This window comes from Schistosoma mansoni, chromosome 5, assembly GCF_000237925.1.
Source record: "Schistosoma mansoni strain Puerto Rico chromosome 5, complete genome".
In the NCBI taxonomy this organism is placed as follows: Eukaryota; Metazoa; Platyhelminthes; class Trematoda; order Strigeidida; family Schistosomatidae; genus Schistosoma; species Schistosoma mansoni.
This window is the reverse complement of record NC_031499.1, coordinates 5,069,770-5,090,169: the sequence shown is the minus strand read 5'-3', so window position 1 is coordinate 5,090,169 and position 20,400 is coordinate 5,069,770. Positions and strand designations below refer to the sequence as shown.

Genomic DNA, 20,400 nt, shown 5'->3' with positions numbered 1-20,400 from the left:
TCCGTGTCCACCAACCCGGTTAAAGCATCGGACATTCGCTTTTCGTCCTCTCGATTTCGTAAACAACACTCTTGGTGTGAGAAGACAGTGAGTAGGACTTCCTTGCAGAGGCTGTATACGCGTAGCCGTGTGAGAGCATTTCGAGAAAGAGGGCGGGTCCCCCACTCTCGGCCGTACCAGGGTATTTGGGGATAGAACAGAAGATTCATTTGTCTCCATCTTTATTTCACGTGATACTCATCTCACATTATCAGTGACTCACGATTGATTTGGCTATTGGAAAAGGAGACAAACTGCTTCATTCTACTGACAACGTGGATACTATCAAGTGTCCCTTGGTACCAGCAGTAAATGAATTCTTTCACCGCATAACATATATATACACGGATGGAAATACCGAGTGACTTAGGAGATATAAAAATAGTACTATTTAAATGCTAAATTTCTTTAAAATAATATCTCAATACAATCATTCATTTACAAGTTATTTTTGGATTAATTACTAGTCGAGGGTAAATAGCTAAAACGAATGTTTTGTTGAACAAGTATCCTTCTGAATCATTCTATAGTCCCACATCTTATTTCTTTATTTTTACAAGTTATAGCTCAGCATTATCATGAAACTATTCAATAGTAACTAAACAGTTTTATAAAAAATTCTGTACAATCGAAGTGTCAGGATAGATTGATATTAAGTGGATAACTTATAAAAATCATGAACCGTTGGGTGATGATAATGACTATGAAATATTACGAACTGATTGAAGTTAACGATGTAAACCAATTAATACCAACTAAGTGGCTATAAAGTCAGGCGCTCATCACGAGACCTAGAAGTCTTGGGTTCGAAACTTGACGTGATTGTAGATGTATATTGTTGAGCAGCCCTATGTTAGAACAGAACTGAAAAATCAATGCTTCCTGGTTTTTAGTGATTGTTTAACAAAAGCCAATCCACCACGATGTGGAATTCTGAAAAATAATTAGGTTGGTACTTTTTTTTTTACAGATTTCTACAGAACTTTTTAAAGATGAATTACATTATTACTTAATTATTGATTATGAAATCTAATGCATTTGTAAGTTATCAGAAGGGGGTTTTATGGAGATTTTATTATTTTTATATAGTCGAGATCATGAGTCAATCGAAGCTAGACCACCATTTAAAACCTGGAAGCACTAGATGGCTGTTTCGTCCTATTGTGGGACTCCTCAGAAGTGCACATCTACGATCTCACCTCGCGAGATTCGAACCCAGGACCTACCAGTCTCGCACCAGAGCACTTAACCGATAGACCACTGAGCCGGCATCCAACGGTGTTGATGTCTAACCTCAACCAATCCACGAAATTGCGCGACCAACTTCCACTGTACTGAGGTAGATACCTGTCTCTACCTGACATGGATTAGCTCCACTGGTCACGACTTCTCACTAGAACTCTAGGACTTACCTCATGGAGCCAGTCGCTAGTGAGCATATAAGTTGTGGCTTCATCATTAAGCATTACTCTAGTGTAAATGAATATTTATATAAGGTATATGAAAATATCAAATCAATCAAGGTAATTTATGAGTCAATTATTCCAACGACGTTGATTATGCAACCATACATAATGAGTAAAAAGTACAAATGGATAGCAAGAAGACCGGTAGACTACTTACTATCAATTTGGACTGTTTACCTATTATATATGGTTACATAATCAGCGCATCGTAAGTCGGACGCTTTTATGCCATACTTTTTAATGATACCTTACGGTGAATCATACTGAAATCGGTGAAGTAAAGTCAACAAGCAAACTTATCATCCCAAAAGATTATGAAGGGTTTTACAATTTTGCTTATCATTATTTTTTACGTACTATGGTCATGATAATCTTATGAGTATCGTTTCCATTTCAGTGGATAGATATCACCGAATAGAGAACTTTATAGTTTACACAAATTCAATCACGGAAATTCAGAAAACAGCAAAACAAAGATGATGGGCACTTCACTGCTTACACAACGGTTGAGATTACACAAAAACACGTCTATTTCTGGTAAATAAAATACAGTATATGAATTTCAGAGTTTTTTTTGAAAATTTATAACCGTTGGAAAATGTCTTAATTTATATGTACATTTGTTCATCACACTATACTAGACACTTATTTTTCTTAAAAACTGAGCGAGAGAACACTCTGATTCTGTTAATGCAAAGTGAAAATACTGTGATTTGCATACATACTACTACTAATAAGCAAACAGTCCAGTGAGAATAGTAGAAAAAAACCAAACACAATAGCTTTGTCCAAGTGATCAAGTTTATTAAACAATTAACAATACAGAATAGACAGCTAACAGGATGTAACATGTATGCATGACGAAGTTAAGATCTGAATTGAGCCATATCATTTGGTTCTTGAACATTCGCTTCATGTATACGTCGTTCCAATGTATCCAATGTCTTGTTCATCTAAAACAACAACAACAGAGAGCAGAAGTAATTTTGGCGATTATCGAATCTGAAGCCAGCTATTCTGAGTGTTGTTAGAGTTATAATAATGGATATCATTTTGCGGCTCCCTATGGCGTAGAAAGATACATTGTTTTGAGGCACATGGGAAGGAAATGGGGTAAGGGGTGATCTTGATGACCTGAGAGTGTGATCGATGGGTTCAAGGGAGGAATGCATGAGGTTAGTCGTATACGGCTTTTTTGAAAAAAGTTTTAGATGTGTTATCGTTTTACTTTTATGACATTGCCATCAGAGATGTGTGATGTGTACGATATTTAGGTTCGACAATTTCTGACCCCGTTCCTTCGTTGTAAGAAGGTAGCACTACTCCAGATGTTGGTTAACTGAAGGAAACACTCTGCTGCTGTCATACTCCTGTACAGTCAGCAGTAAAACTTTGGCTTCAGGCAATGAGTTTGAAGCTTTTAGGATGTTTTTCATCGAACTTGGGTGATATGGTAGGAACTAAATGAAGGAGTGTCTTACTTAATATAGGTCAATCGGGTCCTCACAATATGCCGGTGTAGTGAACAAAACAACGGTTGGGGACAATCGAATGTATTTAAGCAAAAATTACAGACTATCTCAGTAAATTCTGATAACCAAACAATGAACAGTCAATTTGCAAATTAACAACCAATTGTTTCAATCTTTTCTGTTTCTTCTCTAATTTCATTGCTCATGCATTTTCCAAACGATTGCGCTTCATTTCAGTTCTTTACACATCGGTCTTCTGGCAAAATACATTCTATGTCTGACCAACACCATATACTACTTATATAGATATAAGTAGACCACACCACACCGGCTTAATTACCACACCAAACCAGTAGCTACAGTCGGCCTAGAACTGGAAAGTGATCATACTGACTTAAATTCTATAAGCCATTGTCCTAATTCTTAAACTACTTTTAGGCATAAAAACATGAATCCTATTTATATTCTGTAGTACGAGTTTTTAAGTAATATCAATGTTTAAAAATAATTATCCCAGGGACAGGAGGATTAGTAAAGAATAGATTACTCACTCACTTAAAAGGTAAAACCTAGTGCATATGTGCGTCGGTTTAAGCTGCCCAATCATATGAACATAGTAAGATGAAATTAACAAGACGCGTCCCACATTAGTAGAAAAAGTAGTAATCAAAGAAGTGATAGAAAACTCTGGGTGTTGATCAAATAATTCAAGTAACAATTAATTTTCAGAATAAAGTATAAACTAGTTTTAAAACTCAAAATTTAAGGGGAAATAAGGACAAAATACATCTACACCATTGTGACCGATTCTTAGTCATTTTTTACTCAATATCTCCAACTACTGGTCACAATAGTCATTCACCTACCAACAAACATGCCTCAGACAAAGTCAATGACAATATTGGACGGATGTCTCATAGTGGATTGACCGACTCAAAGTTTTTCTGACCTACGCCTACACCAGTCGATAATGTGCGTTTAGAGGAGCAATGGTTAAACAGACGTAACCTATGTTCTAACCATTTCAATTCGACGCAATGTAAATTTGAACTTGATAAGAGACTAAGTTAAGTGAAATATTGGGAATAACTAGATAACCAATATAATTGTAAAAATATTATGCTACACGACTAATACGCAGACAACGGCTGATTCATAGTTTTATACATCACATCGTTCACTATATATAATGTTTAGGACTAATGTTAGCACGATACAGTCAATCATTTTACATTATTGCGGAATTAACTAATGGGGAGTTCGTACCGATAACATTATGTCTATGGCGATCTCTAATATGATTTAATTGTGAATAGTGGCAAGTATGAAAATTAAAGGTCAACATAGCTTATTCTTTATTTCAAACGAAACGAAAACCAGATTACGTGTTTAAAGTGGAACAACGTGCATTTTTAGTCAATAAAATGTTGTTTGATTTTTGTTCATTCAATAACCAATGGAAGTGTTTAAATGCTAGTATCTCTGAGAAAACCTAGTGCTACTGTAGTGAACGAAAACTCAGGTACGATAAACCAATTTATTATTTTTTACAAAGTCACACAGCACCTTTGTAAAATAGGAAAATCATACACTGAATGCATCCTTTACACATCTTACATCAGTTATTCTTTATAGACTACATCATTCTTCTAACTCTGTTGTTGTTCTAGATGCTCTCGGTTTTCTTTCCCCTACTTTTTATTTCAATCTTCTACTGGTAAGCATTCCACTTTCGACTCCTGCTACATACTACGGCTCGGGGTGTGGTCCCCTAAGAAAACCACCTGCTTCAGTTTGGGCACCTGGGCAGTATCACAGCCCTCACACAAATCAAATGAGATTTGTGGGGCGCATATGTATCAGGTGCTTTTTTTGTACCAATATTTATGTGTTTAAATAAATAATAATAATAATAATAATAAAGATATGGACGGATGTGAAAAGGGTGGAACTTTAAGGGCTATCCAACGATAGATTATCATACTTTTTATCGTATGTTTACCGAATACTTAGGTTACAGTAATATTTTTATGCTGCCATAATTATAAGTAAAGTCACACATCGTTAACTGTTCATAATTTACAGTTAATTAATGATATACCTAACACTCAGTTTTCTACTACAAATGACTTAATCAGGTAAATATTGTAATTTATTACTTACTATGCCTTGTGGTCCTGTCATTGATGTACCTGATTATGAGAATTTTTCGGTCACGCAGTAATACAATGAATAGAAAAATATAAAGTTTGAGAATAATTCGGCTATTTTCGTGTTCTCACTTGCTATTTAGGATACAACTAGAGCTGTGTGGACCAATGGGAATCGAGATATCCAATCGTTGTTGGCGGTGATATTGATTTTATGGGCGTAAAGTGTTGGTTAGGAGTATTAAGAGTAAGGCAGATATTCTTATTAATAGACTCAAATCAGTAATCCTACTGATGAGTGCGGAAACAAGTTGGCATTCATAACAATATTAAGCGATAAAAAAAGAACTTACAAGACGATTGAATTTAATATTCTCCAAAACTTTAATAGCTGTATAATAATCACCTAATAAACAGTGTAATCGACAAAGTCCAATAAGACTGAAGAACCCAAGCATTTTGTAAAGTACGCAACGACCAAAATCATCTGCGATATCATCCGGATCGCCTTAAATTTAACACAAACAACAAAAACAGTGTACAGAAATGATATGTGTTACTCGGACCCTTGATATTAACTTCTTACATTTGAGCCGCAAATGGTAGAGCAAATGAGTGAAGAATGGAAGCTTTACTTTAAGGTTCACTGATGTAAAGTAAATTAGCATCCTTATAGGTTTACAGGTTCTATAAGCTTGAAGAAACGCCTTCAATTTTATAACAAAATAAGCAGTTTTCCAATCACACTGCAACACACAAGTCCTAGTTTCTCTATTCATTCTTGGGTATTTTCTATTTGACGCTTCTCAATATAGTATCTTGGTGAAGTCCTTTAGGAATCACAAGAAAAACCCCAAGTAATCCGAAGTTCACATGATTTTTTACGAAAAAAAGCGTTTCGGTTTGAAAGAAACGTACAGAAAAATATAACTAACCTTGCTTAGCATAATAGCTTAGTAGCTCATTGATATTTGACTTGGCAACTAAAGAGTATAGAACATTCAAAACGCTATGTATGCTCCATATTTTTGGATTCTTTAAAAGTTGAGCTTCATCTTCAGGTTTGAGTTTTAACCGACTGCGGAAACTGCAGAACTTTTGAAACTGATACAGAAACTCATCTATAATATCCCATAACCACTGATTAGGGAGAACCAAATTGACTGGTTGTTCAGCAACTGTAGCGAAATGTTATAACACATTTATATGAATCAAAATAAGACAGGAACTGAGATTAACTAACTATTGAAAACACATTTCTCGTATATAGAGAAACAAGAACAATTACAAGTATAAAAAGGAAATATCAGGTCATGCGATCTGTGCTGCTTTCTTTGCACTCTCAATTGTACAAAATCCTACCTATTGGTGTCAACCTTAAAAGTAGTCGGTCGGAATATCTAGTATAAAAACTGACTATTGGTAAGTTGAATAAAACTGGCGTTTATTAAATTGCTAGTTTGGAAAACTGTTGATAAGCCAATATCAACGGAACTCCTTGGGAAAGCATATATAAGCTAAATACCATTTCCGTAATATACAGAGTACAGGGTTTTACTAATTACTACTACTGATATAATGGTTTGGTTTGTCTACTGCAATTTAATGATAGGGATATCTAACCCATTTTTAAAGTTCCAATGTACAATAAAATTTGACTAGAGTCGTTACATACAGAAGACTATTTGCCCATACTAAAGAACTATCAACTACGGATAGATAACTTATAATTAATACCGATATAAAACCAATGAGGGGAAAACGCTCGACGATTAATTTATTAATCACGGACAATCAAGAAATGTGTCATAACATTAAATATCAATGCTTTAAAAAACAAAACGATGAAAAGCGTTATCACAATGACAAGAAGAATAGGAGTAATAAAAAGGTATAGTTTATAGTACTGCAGTACTAAAAAATGACCTACATTGGACTTAACTGTATTGACTGCTGTAATTTGTGTCAACAACCTATCGCATATACACAAGCAAGTATCTGGTATATTAATTGAGTGTCCATCCTATTTTCCTGTCTGGTATTTAATGAATTTATCCTAACCACTACTGGTGCTGCCTCATAAGAAATAGGTAAACGTTTCAGTTCCTCTGTCATATGGAGAACACAACCAATATTAGAGGTATATTTAACTAGTTATGGGGCATAGCTAGACAGTCATTAGCTTTATAATGAATCATAAACTCAATTTTTATCTAGACTTGAAATACTGGTTATTTTAAAGTCATGGCTTCTTAACAGAACGCCAGCGCAGTAGTTTCGCCTTTATTTTTGCTGTGTAACTATACAAACAGGCTATTTTTTTTATCTTGAGGAGCATGAAAGCCAATGTGACATGAGCAAAGTTTGTCTAATTCATCTATACAACTATTTGATATGATGGAAGCACCACTTCCTTGATATTATCATGATGTTAGCTATCTTTCAGGGAGTGACGGCAGAACACAAAAAGTTATCTGAGATCTTAAGCTCTGAGGTTAGGTAGGATTAATCCTACCTTGATCGCAAGGGGAAGGTTGACGTCACTTAACTTGAATTCTCAAATACTTTTGATAGGCTCAACCATATATGTCTTATCCATAAACTCAAACGACTGGGTATCAGGCCACCTTTAATTGATTGCTTCACCTTGTATCTGAAAAATTGAGATTTTAAGGTCAGGGTTAACTTCACTTTCTTTCAAGCTATGGAATGTCCTAGTGAAGTCCCCCAGGGTTCAGTACTAAGACCTCTTCTTTTTTTTATATAAACGATCTTCCACAACAAGTATTGTCTGACTTATTACTTTTTGCTGATGTTAAACTTTGGAGAGAGATGCGCGAACAAGAGGATATACTGACACTTCAGGGGGATCTGACTCGACTTCGAAGTTAGGCAGATGAAAACGAACTTGCCTTTAGCACTTCAAAGTGTAAAGTATTCAATCTGAGACATGTTGCAGACCACAGTTACAATTTAGGAAACTCCTCTCTAGAAGTATCGAAAGTTGAAAAAGATTTAAGAGTGCTGGTACCCAACGATTTGAAATCTTACGCTAACTGCAACCAAAATGCCTTTTGAGCAAACCTTGCACTAGTAACATCGAGGAACATTTTGGTCAGTTTGACGGAAGAACTTCCCACATAATCTACGACGGTTTTATTCGTCCTCATTTAGAATACGGAAAGTGTTTCCTCCTTCACTCCAAAAGGAGAACACTATGGAGCGTATCCAACGACGATCCTTGAAATCAGTTTAGGGACTCAAAGTCAAGCCTTATGAAGAGCGTCCCCAGCCACTAAACCTTAACCCACTAGAGTATAGGGCGTCTTAGAGGTGACCTAGTGGCTTACAGTATCTTTAACACTTCTTGACATCCCCTTACACACCTACTCAAGTTTAGCTCCAACACTATGGTTCATCGATTTCTTTTTCCTCTATCATCGTTAATATACCTAGGTTCCTGCCTGGAGGTAATGGTGATCCACTGCTACTAGACACCGAAGCCCCGTTAAGCGAAAACTTCTGTTGCGTTCACAACCATTCGAGCATTACAGAAGTGCATATCCAGACTCGAATGATTATATTAACGTTTTGACAGAGTTGAGTGTACTCTAGATAACCTTAGGATACTTTTAATCCTGATATATAGGCATTATATGTAAAACACTCTGTGTATAGATTATGTTGACACCGATATACAACTGGTAATATTTACTGCAAGTACAAAGTCTTAGAATTATTGACGTATAAAATTCAACTCACCCAAAAGTGCATTAAATAAGCTGGCATAGTTTAAATATGACTGAATCCTATCTTCAACTGTTAAGCCGGTGCTCACATGAGCGTAAATGTGTCGATAGTAAAGTTCGTTATACAGCATGAGAAAAAGCGGGTCTGTAAACGTCGAGTAAGACAAAAATAATGACATTACCATCAACAATCTGTTTAATGATATCCACGCTTGGCCATCTGGTAGTCATGAAATACTGCTCCGTTAGTTTGGGAAATCTATGTTTTATTTATCAATTATTTGTAACTCACTTGACCTGAGTGTCATTTTCAATCTCAAAGACGTTTTGCTCTTTTATGTGGATATGCAAATTCACTATGAACGTTCTAACATCTTCACGCAGTGAAATATATCCATCTGAAAATTGTTTGTTCATTTTTATGCGTGTTACACCGCCAACTTTATATTTCCCGCAGTGATCTTTCAATACCAAAAGGTCACTTATCAGCAATTTTCACTGCATTATTTTGAAATCGCTTTCGGAAGAGGTCTTACTACTTGAGATTTTCGGTCAGCACAAAAGTGATGTACTACAGTTCTGGAGGCACACTGGTAAAATATCTGGGATGAAACCCAATGTTATGTAAACTCTTCGGATTTCGTTCACTTATCATGCAACCCTTTAATATCTAGTTCTGGACAAGCACTACTTCATCGCTTCAAATATCAGACGTTCACTTTAAAGTGATTTGAACCTTTTGTAATTTTATCACAAATTCTACAATAATCACCAGATCCATATAATCTATTTCTGCATTTCATTAAATTACCACATCACACTATGCCCAATGTTTTTGAAATCTATCTATAAATAACCTCGCACCTCTTAAATATAAATTTTTTTATTGTCATCATCGATAATCTTTTGTTGTTCTGATGCTTTCCGTTATCACTATCAGTTGTTTCACTGCATTGTGACAGTAAATAAATTTTCGGTGTTAATTTTAACAGTAGACTCAAGAGTTTTATCTTGATCGTTTGCTTGACTAACAACTACATGCTAGTTTAGTTATTACTACAGTGAAGCATGTCTTAATGTAGGTGACTTTGTTATCTTAACGATGTTAAACGCGGTTTTCAAAAACCTGAATGCGCGTAGCAATAACTAGTATGATGGGTTTGGCCGAAAATGATAGAAAAGGTTCGAACAATTATTAAATTCAAGTGGAAAAGAGATAATATAACATATATGTAAGTTAGTAATATAAAAATCTGAAAAAATTAATTGTCGGATTCAAAATTTTCAACATTACTAATGGCACTACAGCTAGAAACATGATAGTAATAATATGGACTTTTCACAAAGAATTACTGTATTTACATTAGTGACATTTGTAAATGTGTGACGACAGTAATTAGAATTAAGAAATATCAGAATAATGATTGATCTAATATGGTTCGCTTGAAAACAACATAGTTTTTCATATTAGTATGTTATCATATAGGGCTGTTAAATATATTTAATAAAGAAAATGTTTTTTTGAGTGGTTTACATGATATATAAGCCTGGTTTAAGTAAAAAAGGTATGTTAGGCATCAAAAATATGGTAAATCATCCAGTAAAATAGGGAAGTTCACTAGCATTATTTTCGGGATTAAGATCACCCAATAGATTCAACATATATAAGAACAGTTGGACAAGCAGTAATGATCCGAAGACAACCATATTAAACACATAGTATCACAACCATCTCCTGGGTTTGGGTGGTGCTATTGACTTTGTCACTTGGTTGAATTAATAAAAATCCAAGAGCCTAACAGTAGGATTCGCTAGCGAAAGTAGTATTCAGAATCGTTTGCGTTTACATTTCTGATCGCATTGTTTATTCTTGGCTATTTTAACACCTTTGAATTCGTGAACTGAAGACATTCTGGATCTCTTGTACACGATATTTCGGCACGCTTTCTTTACTCTGTCAAGTATCCATGGTCCCTTACATATCATCCAATTTACTGTGTCGTTACGGCTCCTATTTGAGAAACATTTTGCTGCTGTTAACAGTTAAGTAGGTATCGAGTTGTAACATGTATTGTTGGTAAGTAACTTGCATTATGTCAATCAGCTTACTATTTCACGTGGTTTATCAGGCACTAATAGTATTTTACACTTGCCTGACTTGGAGTAATGAGACATTATATCTACCCCACTTAAATATATTTATTACATATTTTCAGAAAAACATTGAATGCTGGAAGTAATTGAGTTCTGTATGCAAACTAGTAATGCTCTGAACTGTTCAATTAGTACGCTATTAGTCACTCACGGACCTGTATTGGAGTCGGATAGAACTCTGTAAGAGCAGCCAAAGATAGTGTATCTTTAACTTGAAGCAGCTGAGGAATAATTTTCTAAGGAATCATTATTGCAAACAAACATCACAAACACCTCCATTTCGAACTATTTACCCGTTTCAGTTGTTCGCGTTTTTCATTGGTTTTGTTTCCCAAACATGTTTGTACTTTTTGGGTATTGTTTGTTTGAATCTTTCCATCGATGTTTAGGGCTGTGATTGATTGTCATATGTGCATCCTGTGCGGAATGCCTCGTTATCGCTTTAATTCACAAGCACTATAGGCAAATATGGTTGGTGGCTAGCAGTGAAATCCAAGACTTGCGTTTCGTCCTAAACATCAAAGGGAAGATACAAGCAAACAACATCAAGTGAATTTAAACTTCACCCCATTGCACAAGCAAGTGGCTATCAGGACTCACTAGCTGGGTGGATAACACTATGGCGTTGGAAACAAATAGTACTGGGTTCGAGTCCTGGAGTGCAAGTACATCCAGTCTCAGGTAGGAAGAAACGTGCGTCCTGGATTTCACTGTCAGCCACCAACCATCTTTGCTTACAGTGTGTTTATATTTCGACCCCAGATCCCAATGACTTAGTGACTCTTCAAAATGAAACGGGATCCAAGAAAACTGGACGAATAAGTTGATAAATATAAAGACGAAACAGGTGTTTGGAGATTGACAACGTTTTTACGCATAACATATTTGTAATTTAGTGGTTGAATTCATAGGTCATTTAAAGTCAGACCACCGTGGAAAAACTGGAAGCACTGGATGTCATTTCGTTACAGTATGGGACCCTTGAGAATTGCGCATCCACGATCTTTCCCGCGGTATTCGAACCCAGGACCTATCGATCTCGCGCGCGAACGCTCAACTTGTAAACCATTGAACCGTCATCTGAAGGTGTTAATGTTTGACTTCAAGCAATCCATGAATTGAGCGACCGCTTACTGTTGTCTTAAGGGAGTAACTGCCTTTACAACACACACGGTCGGACCTCACTGGCCACGGCTTCTCACTAGAACTCCAGGAAATATCTCATGAAGCCAGTCACTAGTGAGCATATGATGATTATTATGATAAGAGGATTTCTGTAGATAGTATTGTAAGTTAATAGTTATAATTGAAGGATGCCAGTTCATTCAAATCAGAATTCGGAAATGAAGCGGTGCGAACATATATTTGGAAGGCCATCGACAAATCGTGAAGCCATCAATTTAAGCCGGCTAACTGTTGCATGGGGTTCGTAGCACGGCATACTCGCGATCTGGTGAGGGTGCGTGACCGAGCATCTTCAGACAGATGTGTCCATTAGGACTAACGAGGTCGGCTTCAAATGTCGAAGACTTACAGAACTTTTTATTTTGAGGGTTTATCTACTGCTTCAAGTAAATCGTGATGTCTCAACGATGAACATTCACGTATGAATAAGAAGATGATTATTCAACTTTCGTTAGCTATTTGGTATTTCTAACAGAAAAGAAATATTTTTTACAAAATAATGGCAACTAATATTGCACTAAGAAAGTGAAAATACTGAACTGAAAGTGAAACTGTGTATCCGGACAATGTTACATGGACTTTGGTTCTTCTGTATCACATTTTGCTTCATATTTGAACCCACTGCATTTTCATCAATCTTCCTGGTCGTAATTTTGCTTGCCTCAGGAATTTTAATATTACAGAGAAATCCTGCGATAAGGTTTTTTCTTTTTAATCTAGTTTCTATAACTGAATGCTTCTCTTCATCTAGCAATACAACTTAGAGTGATTTCTTAGGGTTTTTACTATTGTCTAGTGTGGCGTGGACTGGTCTTTAAGACGCATTATAAAAGGTTGGATCGGTGCCGGATATGTGAATTGAGCCTGACTAGGTGCTATATCCATCAGCTTTGGAACTTTCTGACATTAAAATAGATTTTATGTTTCACTCACTGCGACGAAAGGTAATTGATATTGATGATTGGGAACTTCAATAATACGAAAATGCAGTAGAGTCTTACAACTCATTACGGACTCACTTCTACTTTTTACTTATGATTAGATATCTGGGGCTACCAAGAACTTGATTGTTGTCTTGGGGTCAGATGCACCTCGTTATTATTGTTCTTATCGATTTTTCTACTTATTCCTACTTTACGGAACTTTTTACTGGTAGGTAATGTGAGTGCTTTTATTTTGAATTGTTATGGTACCCCTTACAAACCTTGATAGACTAAACAACTTGAAAGCCACCTTGAAAAACGGGCTTCGGTCCCTACGGAGCATTCGGATTTTAAACGTAATAGCCCTTGAAATGTTCGGTTTTTTTGTACACTTTAAATACAAGTGAATCTATGTAAAGCTTATGATCAGTACAGTCTATGCTACCGTGATCAAAGCTCACAGTAACTCCTTAACCCATTTACTCATCAATCCTAGAATTTCAACAAACATGAGCTTACTACAGCTACAAAAGTGACATTTTTTGATCAATTGAAGTAGTCAGAAGACAAAGTAATGTACAAAGTATCTTTGAGGTACAACAGACAACTAGAGTGCTTTTCAAGTTTTGTCTTCCAAAACAATTCAAAAGACTAGTGATAATATGTCGTTTGCCATTCCTAGAATGATAAACAGTCTCGCCAGCAAACAGGAACATTTCACAGCCTATGTGATATCCAAAAGTAGACAAGTTTGTCACGGCGAGTATTTTATGCCGAGACTACTAAAATTGTACTTTAGTAGTCGCGAATGAACTAGTATTTAATTCGGAGAGAAAATGTTGTATGCACTTGAAGGTACTGTATATTGTAATTTAAATAAACCACGTGACGATTTACAAATTACCTATCATCCTAAAAACACCACAGTTTATAACTACAAAAGGTAATGAACCAGTATGTACTTCAGATTCATTATACTTCAGGACTGCTTTCAAAGTATCTCCAAAGTGTAACTCACAACTGTTACTCGAAGCAGAAGGACGATACCAAACAATTAACATGGAGCGTAGTATAAAGCAAGTTAAGTGTTTTATTTGTAACTGTTTACATCATAGTCAGATGTGTAATCTAAACAGCTATACATAGCAGAATTAACCTCACAGAGTCTCCCAAATCAGTTAGGCTGCGAAAAACTATACTAAATATTTTCTATCAATTCCACTTCGTTTATCTTTTAGTGGCCAGAGGAAGTGAGTTTTCGATACACTGTTACAGACACTGACTAAAAGAAGAAATGAGATTAGACAGGACTTCGCGATTCTAAATAACTAATAGACTTTGAAATAAAGAGTTAGTTTACACGCAAAATCAAAAGCGGTAGACTGCAATTATATAAACGTTTGTCGATTTAAACTCTCTCATCTGTTTTATACTTGTCATTCAACTTTGAATTTCACAATAGAAAACGAGTAAAGATTATTTATCTTGTTTATAGATATAATTTTACTGGGCGTAGTAGTGAAATGTAAGGAAAGAAGCAAACTTACTCAGAAATCCTTAGCTGAGCATATTTTAGATTGTAGAGTATTGTAATAAAGACATTACACTTTTATTTAGGGTGTGACCTTATTATAAAACTGTATGAATATGACTTTTGTTTCATAAAGATGTTTCAAGTCATGTTTTTATCGTGGTATGTAATTTGCATTATTCAAACAAGGATTACATCAATTAAAGGTAAGTAATCGTGTATAGAATTAATGGAACAAGTCCATTTATATCGTTTGATATTCATTCTGATCATGTTCGTTTAAATGGATACTAACTAGCTGATTGCACTTAATCACGTAATAGAATCAGATCACGGTATAGGATGATATGAAACGTTTATTCTTCTTTAGGTGATTCATTTTAAAAGTCTATTGTTTCTGTACCTCCAAACACAATCAACTATACTTTTTCTTCCAATCATTATTACTATTCTTCTTTGATTGTCTTTGTGGTAAGTCATTGCAATATATTAGGAAAATATGAGACTGGTAGGTCCTGAGTTCGAATCTTGCGAGGCAGGATCGTGGATGCGCACTGCTGAGGAGTCCCACGATAGGATGAAATGGCCATCCAGTGCTTCCAGGTTTTCCATAGTGGTCTAGCTTTAATTAACTCATGATTTCAACGATGGAAAATACTGAAATCTCCATAAAACGCCTCCTGAAAATATGATTTATTATCTAAGGAAACTCCGAACTGTAGGAGTATATTTTGAGTTGATAAAGTGAAAACACCTTCCAAAATTATGAACATCATTATTTTGGTATCCAATGTGAGAAATGATGATAATTAGCTTCACTTATCTTAACATCTTTTTAATATGCTCTATTTTTCTAATGATGATGATATTGCCATTGAGAGTCGAACCCATTACTTATCGCTATCAGCTCTAACTTTTCATTTAACAACCTACAGAATCAACCAAATAATGTCAAGGAAATCATACACACAGTTTATATATGTCAGTTGTAACTAATCGATTTGTGATTAATTGGTTTTAATATTCCTGTTCTTATATTTAGCTTCATGTGAGTAAATTATATACGATTGTTTTTAATAATATTACAATTAAAACTACCTAGTGATATATCTTTTGGCAATTGTAAGTGTAACGTAAAAACAGCTGAGCAAATCTCAGGAATAACAGTAATAACGTGAAAGTACTCACCACCGTCCAGTAATTTTTCACTCACCACTGGATAATCTAGACAACAAAGTGAATGCAGAAGTGTTATGATCAATCAAATCGACAATAGGACAGTGATTAGTGAATGTGTATTTATATGAAATTTGGAGTTGCTCTCGACTATTAACTACCAACAATGAGACTATTAGAGTGCTGTATTCAACTTTGTGCCTATGATTTAAAATATTGATATGGACGTCTTGAAATCCTTTTTAAGGAATGATTTCTTATACAAATTTTAAAAATCATTACATTATGCAATATTCTTAACGATTACAATACATGAAGGGATTGATAAATGAGTTAGCCATCTTCTTCGCAACCTTTTTTTTCGATACATCATCTTTGTTGATGAACAACTTTCCCTTTACAATTCCTAGTTCTCAAATACTGTTTAAGATTTGGTTTCATTTAGTTAGATTCTATATAATGAATACATCTTTTTGGCTTTGTACGTCTTATAACAATCTTTAATTTTGTTGTCAACCCTCATTTAAATACTGGCCTGCTCAACAATATTGTGCCAGTTATTCACATAATAGACAAGATGACATTTAAATAGGAATAATATGTATTTGTAAAATCTCAGTGAATGAATTTGAAGTAAATCCAACATTTTGCCTGGCAATCTGGTCTAAGGTTTTTCAAGGATTGCTAGGCGAAACATTGGATTTACTTCAAATTCATTCGCTGAGATTTTACAAATATATTCTCCCTATTTAATGTCTTACATCAACTCGGCGCTCAAATACTGTGAAACTATTCGCTCTAATTTAGACGAAAGTTCTTGTATAAAGTGTTAGCTAGTTTTTGTAAAGATTTCATGAAACTGTAATGTATTTGGGTTGTTTTGTTAATGAAATTCGTCAGTTATGTAATGAAAACGTATTGTCGGCATTGCAAGTATGAAAAAACATGAAAACTCTTAGAACCTGAATCGTAAATAGGTAGAAATGATCAATTCAAATGTCATATTTTCTTTCAAATGAAAGTGAAATCATAAATTCGGCTTATCTCTTTACAATGAAATCATTTAATATCAATCTAACACTCTTAAATACATTGTTTACAGATAAATGTAAGTTATATGTGAATTGTTTAGTGGTTCATGTTTACATGTTTTTTTATATAATTTGAAATTATAAATTGTTGTAGCCATAGAAATGTATGTAATGGTAATTTACACGCCTTGACAACTTATCTAATTTGGTCATACTGTAGTGAACCCAAATGCCCTGGTGCGGCCGAGAGTGGGGAGAGTCCGCTCTCCCTCTCCAAATCCTCCCACATGGCCACGCGTATACAGCCTCTGCAAGGAAGTCCTACTCACTAACTTCTCGTGGCACTGATGTTGTCTACAAAATTGAGAGAACGAAAAGCGAATATCCGGCGCTTTAACCGGGTTGGTGGACACGGAAATTCCACATAGGGGAGTTGGAAAACCCTGATTCCAAACCAATGGTGCACATGGGCTCCAGTACTCTGAGGGAACAAATGGTGTATGAACTAATTGTTGGTCACCGGCTACCATGGGAATGCCTCTCCTCACGATGCTCCACTGTCTTGTGGATCAGACCTTTAGGTCGAAGTCTCCGGGTGTGGTCCCCTAAGAAAACCACCTGCTTCGGTTTGGGCACCTGAGCAGTATCACAGCCCTCACACAAATGAAATGAGATTTGTGAGGCGCATATGTATTCGGTGCCCCTTTGTACCAATATTTATGTGTTCAAATAATAATAATAAAGTAGAAGACAAAATTATAGAATTTCTTAGTAAAATCCGAGAACCATATAGTAAATGCTTCATTTGCAAAATGTCAATCAATGGTTGGAAACTTGACTGTCCTTTCATTTCCACACCAATCATTCTTTGTTCTCGTTTTCTTTTCTTCGGTTTTCTTAACCTTTCTGCCTTCAGGCATTCCACTTTCAGTTGATGATACACACTACTTATATCTATTGACATCAGTAGCACACACCACAAGACCATTTTTAAAAAAAACCGTTAGATGAAGAAACAAAAATATCTGAGAGTTTTGTACTCAGAAAACGATGAAGCAAACATAGGGGTAATTTGAAATAGTATGAATTGAACTTAACCAGCTTTTTCATTAAGTAATCAACTAATTTTTGGCTCAATGATCATTAGTCGCCATCTTCATATTCTAGAATTTTCTCCTACATACTGTATTTATATGCGACAATGTTTCAAAATCTTACCAAATCTACTTGAATCCTTGCTTCACCATAATTACACGTGTTTACTTGTAACCAACATCAATTGTAACTATGTATGTTAAATTCAATGAATAATTATGATTTTAAAATAGTACCATCTGTAAGCAACGGCTAATGAGAACCCAGAGAAATGAAATGATATCTGTTAAAATCTTTGTACTTACTGTCATTAAGATAATAATGATAAGTATGTGATATAAAGTTCAACATCAATTTAGGTAAATATAGACACTGTCTATCAGTGGAGTCCAGGACGTGTGCTTTTTCCTAATTGAGACTATAATTGGCTGAGTGTGATTCAGGGATTCGGGTACATTCAGCTGACGAATTCCAAATAGAATGAAACATTTGTCCTAGATTTTACTGGTAGCAACTATTCATCTTCGATTAAAGTACTTATAACTCAGTAGAAATATTAAGGTGACCAGTTCAGGATGGATATCTACCCAAAGAAACTGATTAAAATCTAAATCTTTAACATCAATAACGAGAAGACTGGAATACTTACAAATAAGGTAATATATATTGATGTAAAAGCAACGATCGATTATCAATGAAAACGTTTATTTTATCTCCGTAGAAACCATATTAAACGACTTATCAAATAAATACCTACCAGTCCTTTACATGTTTATTCCTCCTAAAGAGTTAATCTATTTGAACCACATGGTAAGTAAAGATGGATAGTGGCTAGCAGTGGAATCCAGCATGCGCGTTTCGTCCTATTTGGAACTCGTCAGCTGGATGTACCTGCACCTCAGAATTGATGCTCACTCTGGGACTCGAACCCAGTACCATTTGCTTCAAACGCCATCGCGTTTTCCACTCGGTCACTGAGTCCTGATAACCACTTGCTTGTGCAATGGGTTGAAGTTGAAATTCAACTTAGTATTGTTTCTTTGAATCTTCTCAAACAATACTAAGTTGAATTTATTTGAACCACGGTTTGAAAAATTACTTTTTCGGTTATCGGTTGATGATTCGTAATCATTACAATGAACATTATATAAATTATTGAACTACACTGTTTACTTTATTATTTAATTAATCTATTATTTACATTATTAGTCGGTTCAAGTCGTAAGTGATCGGTTGAATAGTTGATTTTTGATATATTAAGTATTTTATAACTAAGAAACATTCTGCTTCTTAGTATAAATCACAAACTAACCATTGTTAACATAATTGATTGATCACTGGGTGGTGATCAATGTCATGCATGTCAAGTACTTCTTAGGGCTGATCGAATGCTATTGATCAAGTTACAATATTGCCATTAGTCTAGGTGACTCGGCACTGTGTGCATTATGTTGAGATAAGATGGTGGTTAGAGGTGGCCGACAGGAAATCCTGGACCCGGGTAGCACGAAACCCGGCTTCAGGGTTTCCTGTTGACCACCTCCAACCACCATCTTAACCATTGTAAACTATAAGGCACTAAACAGTTGTTTCATTTTATTATGAAACTGATCGAAGTGAGGTATGTAAACCATTCTGTTCTGACTTAATTGTCTATAGGTTAAGTGCTTAACAGAAGACTTGAAAATTATGGATTAGATTCTGGGTTAGGGTTGTAGATGTACACCATTTAGGGGACCCTTGCTAGGATGAAATAATTGTTTGGTGTTACATAGAATTCAGTAGTTGTCAGACTATAATCATTTTGTGGTGTAAACTATGAAGTTCGAAAATTTTCACAGACTCCTTACACTTTACCATTTGAGCCAAATATCATTCATTGATGTATATGATGGATAGAATGTGGGTTTACAAAACGGTTATGTTCTACCAATGAGAAAAATTGTACGTGATATCATATCATCCATTCAATGATGAAAAATGATGGGATTGGGTTATTTATATTGATCGAACAAAAGTCATCATTACTAACCATACTTACTTACTTACGCCTGTTACTCCCAATGGAGTATTCTCCAACCCACTCTGTCCTGGGCCTTCCGTTCTAGTTTTAATTACTAACCAAAAGCCACTGTAAATTACCAGTGATTGTATTTTGTTACTTAGTACACTTTATAAAAATCTTAATAACGAATCACGAATAAGGTAATAATCATTTATTCAGATATAAATTGAGTACTAGTTAAAAACAAAATATTAATTAATTAAAACGAAAGCTCTCGGGACTGGCCTACTGAATATTAGTTAGTAGAATGTTAACATTGGTTATGTTATGACTTATGGTCGAGTGGATGCCCTGTTAACGTATGACGTGATAAGACTATTGGGACATCCATTTCGTCTGAGTATGAGACTCTTTCCAGGTTTTC

At 35.2% G+C, this 20,400-nt stretch overlaps 1 protein-coding gene across 1 annotated transcript; it reads right to left on the bottom strand.

Annotated features, from left to right (window-relative positions):
• Positions 1-2,291: 2,291 nt before the first annotated feature.
• On the bottom strand, positions 2,292-9,295 carry Smp_064530 (hypothetical protein). Its single transcript, XM_018797707.1, has 6 exons — positions 9,169-9,295; positions 9,059-9,135; positions 8,890-9,021; positions 6,063-6,305; positions 5,481-5,635; positions 2,292-2,458 (listed from the first exon to the last, which is right to left on the bottom strand). Exons 1-6 carry the CDS (start codon positions 9,291-9,293, stop codon positions 2,372-2,374), a joined length of 819 nt encoding a protein of 272 aa, XP_018652723.1. The 5' UTR covers positions 9,294-9,295; the 3' UTR covers positions 2,292-2,371.
• Positions 9,296-20,400: the final 11,105 nt, after the last annotated feature.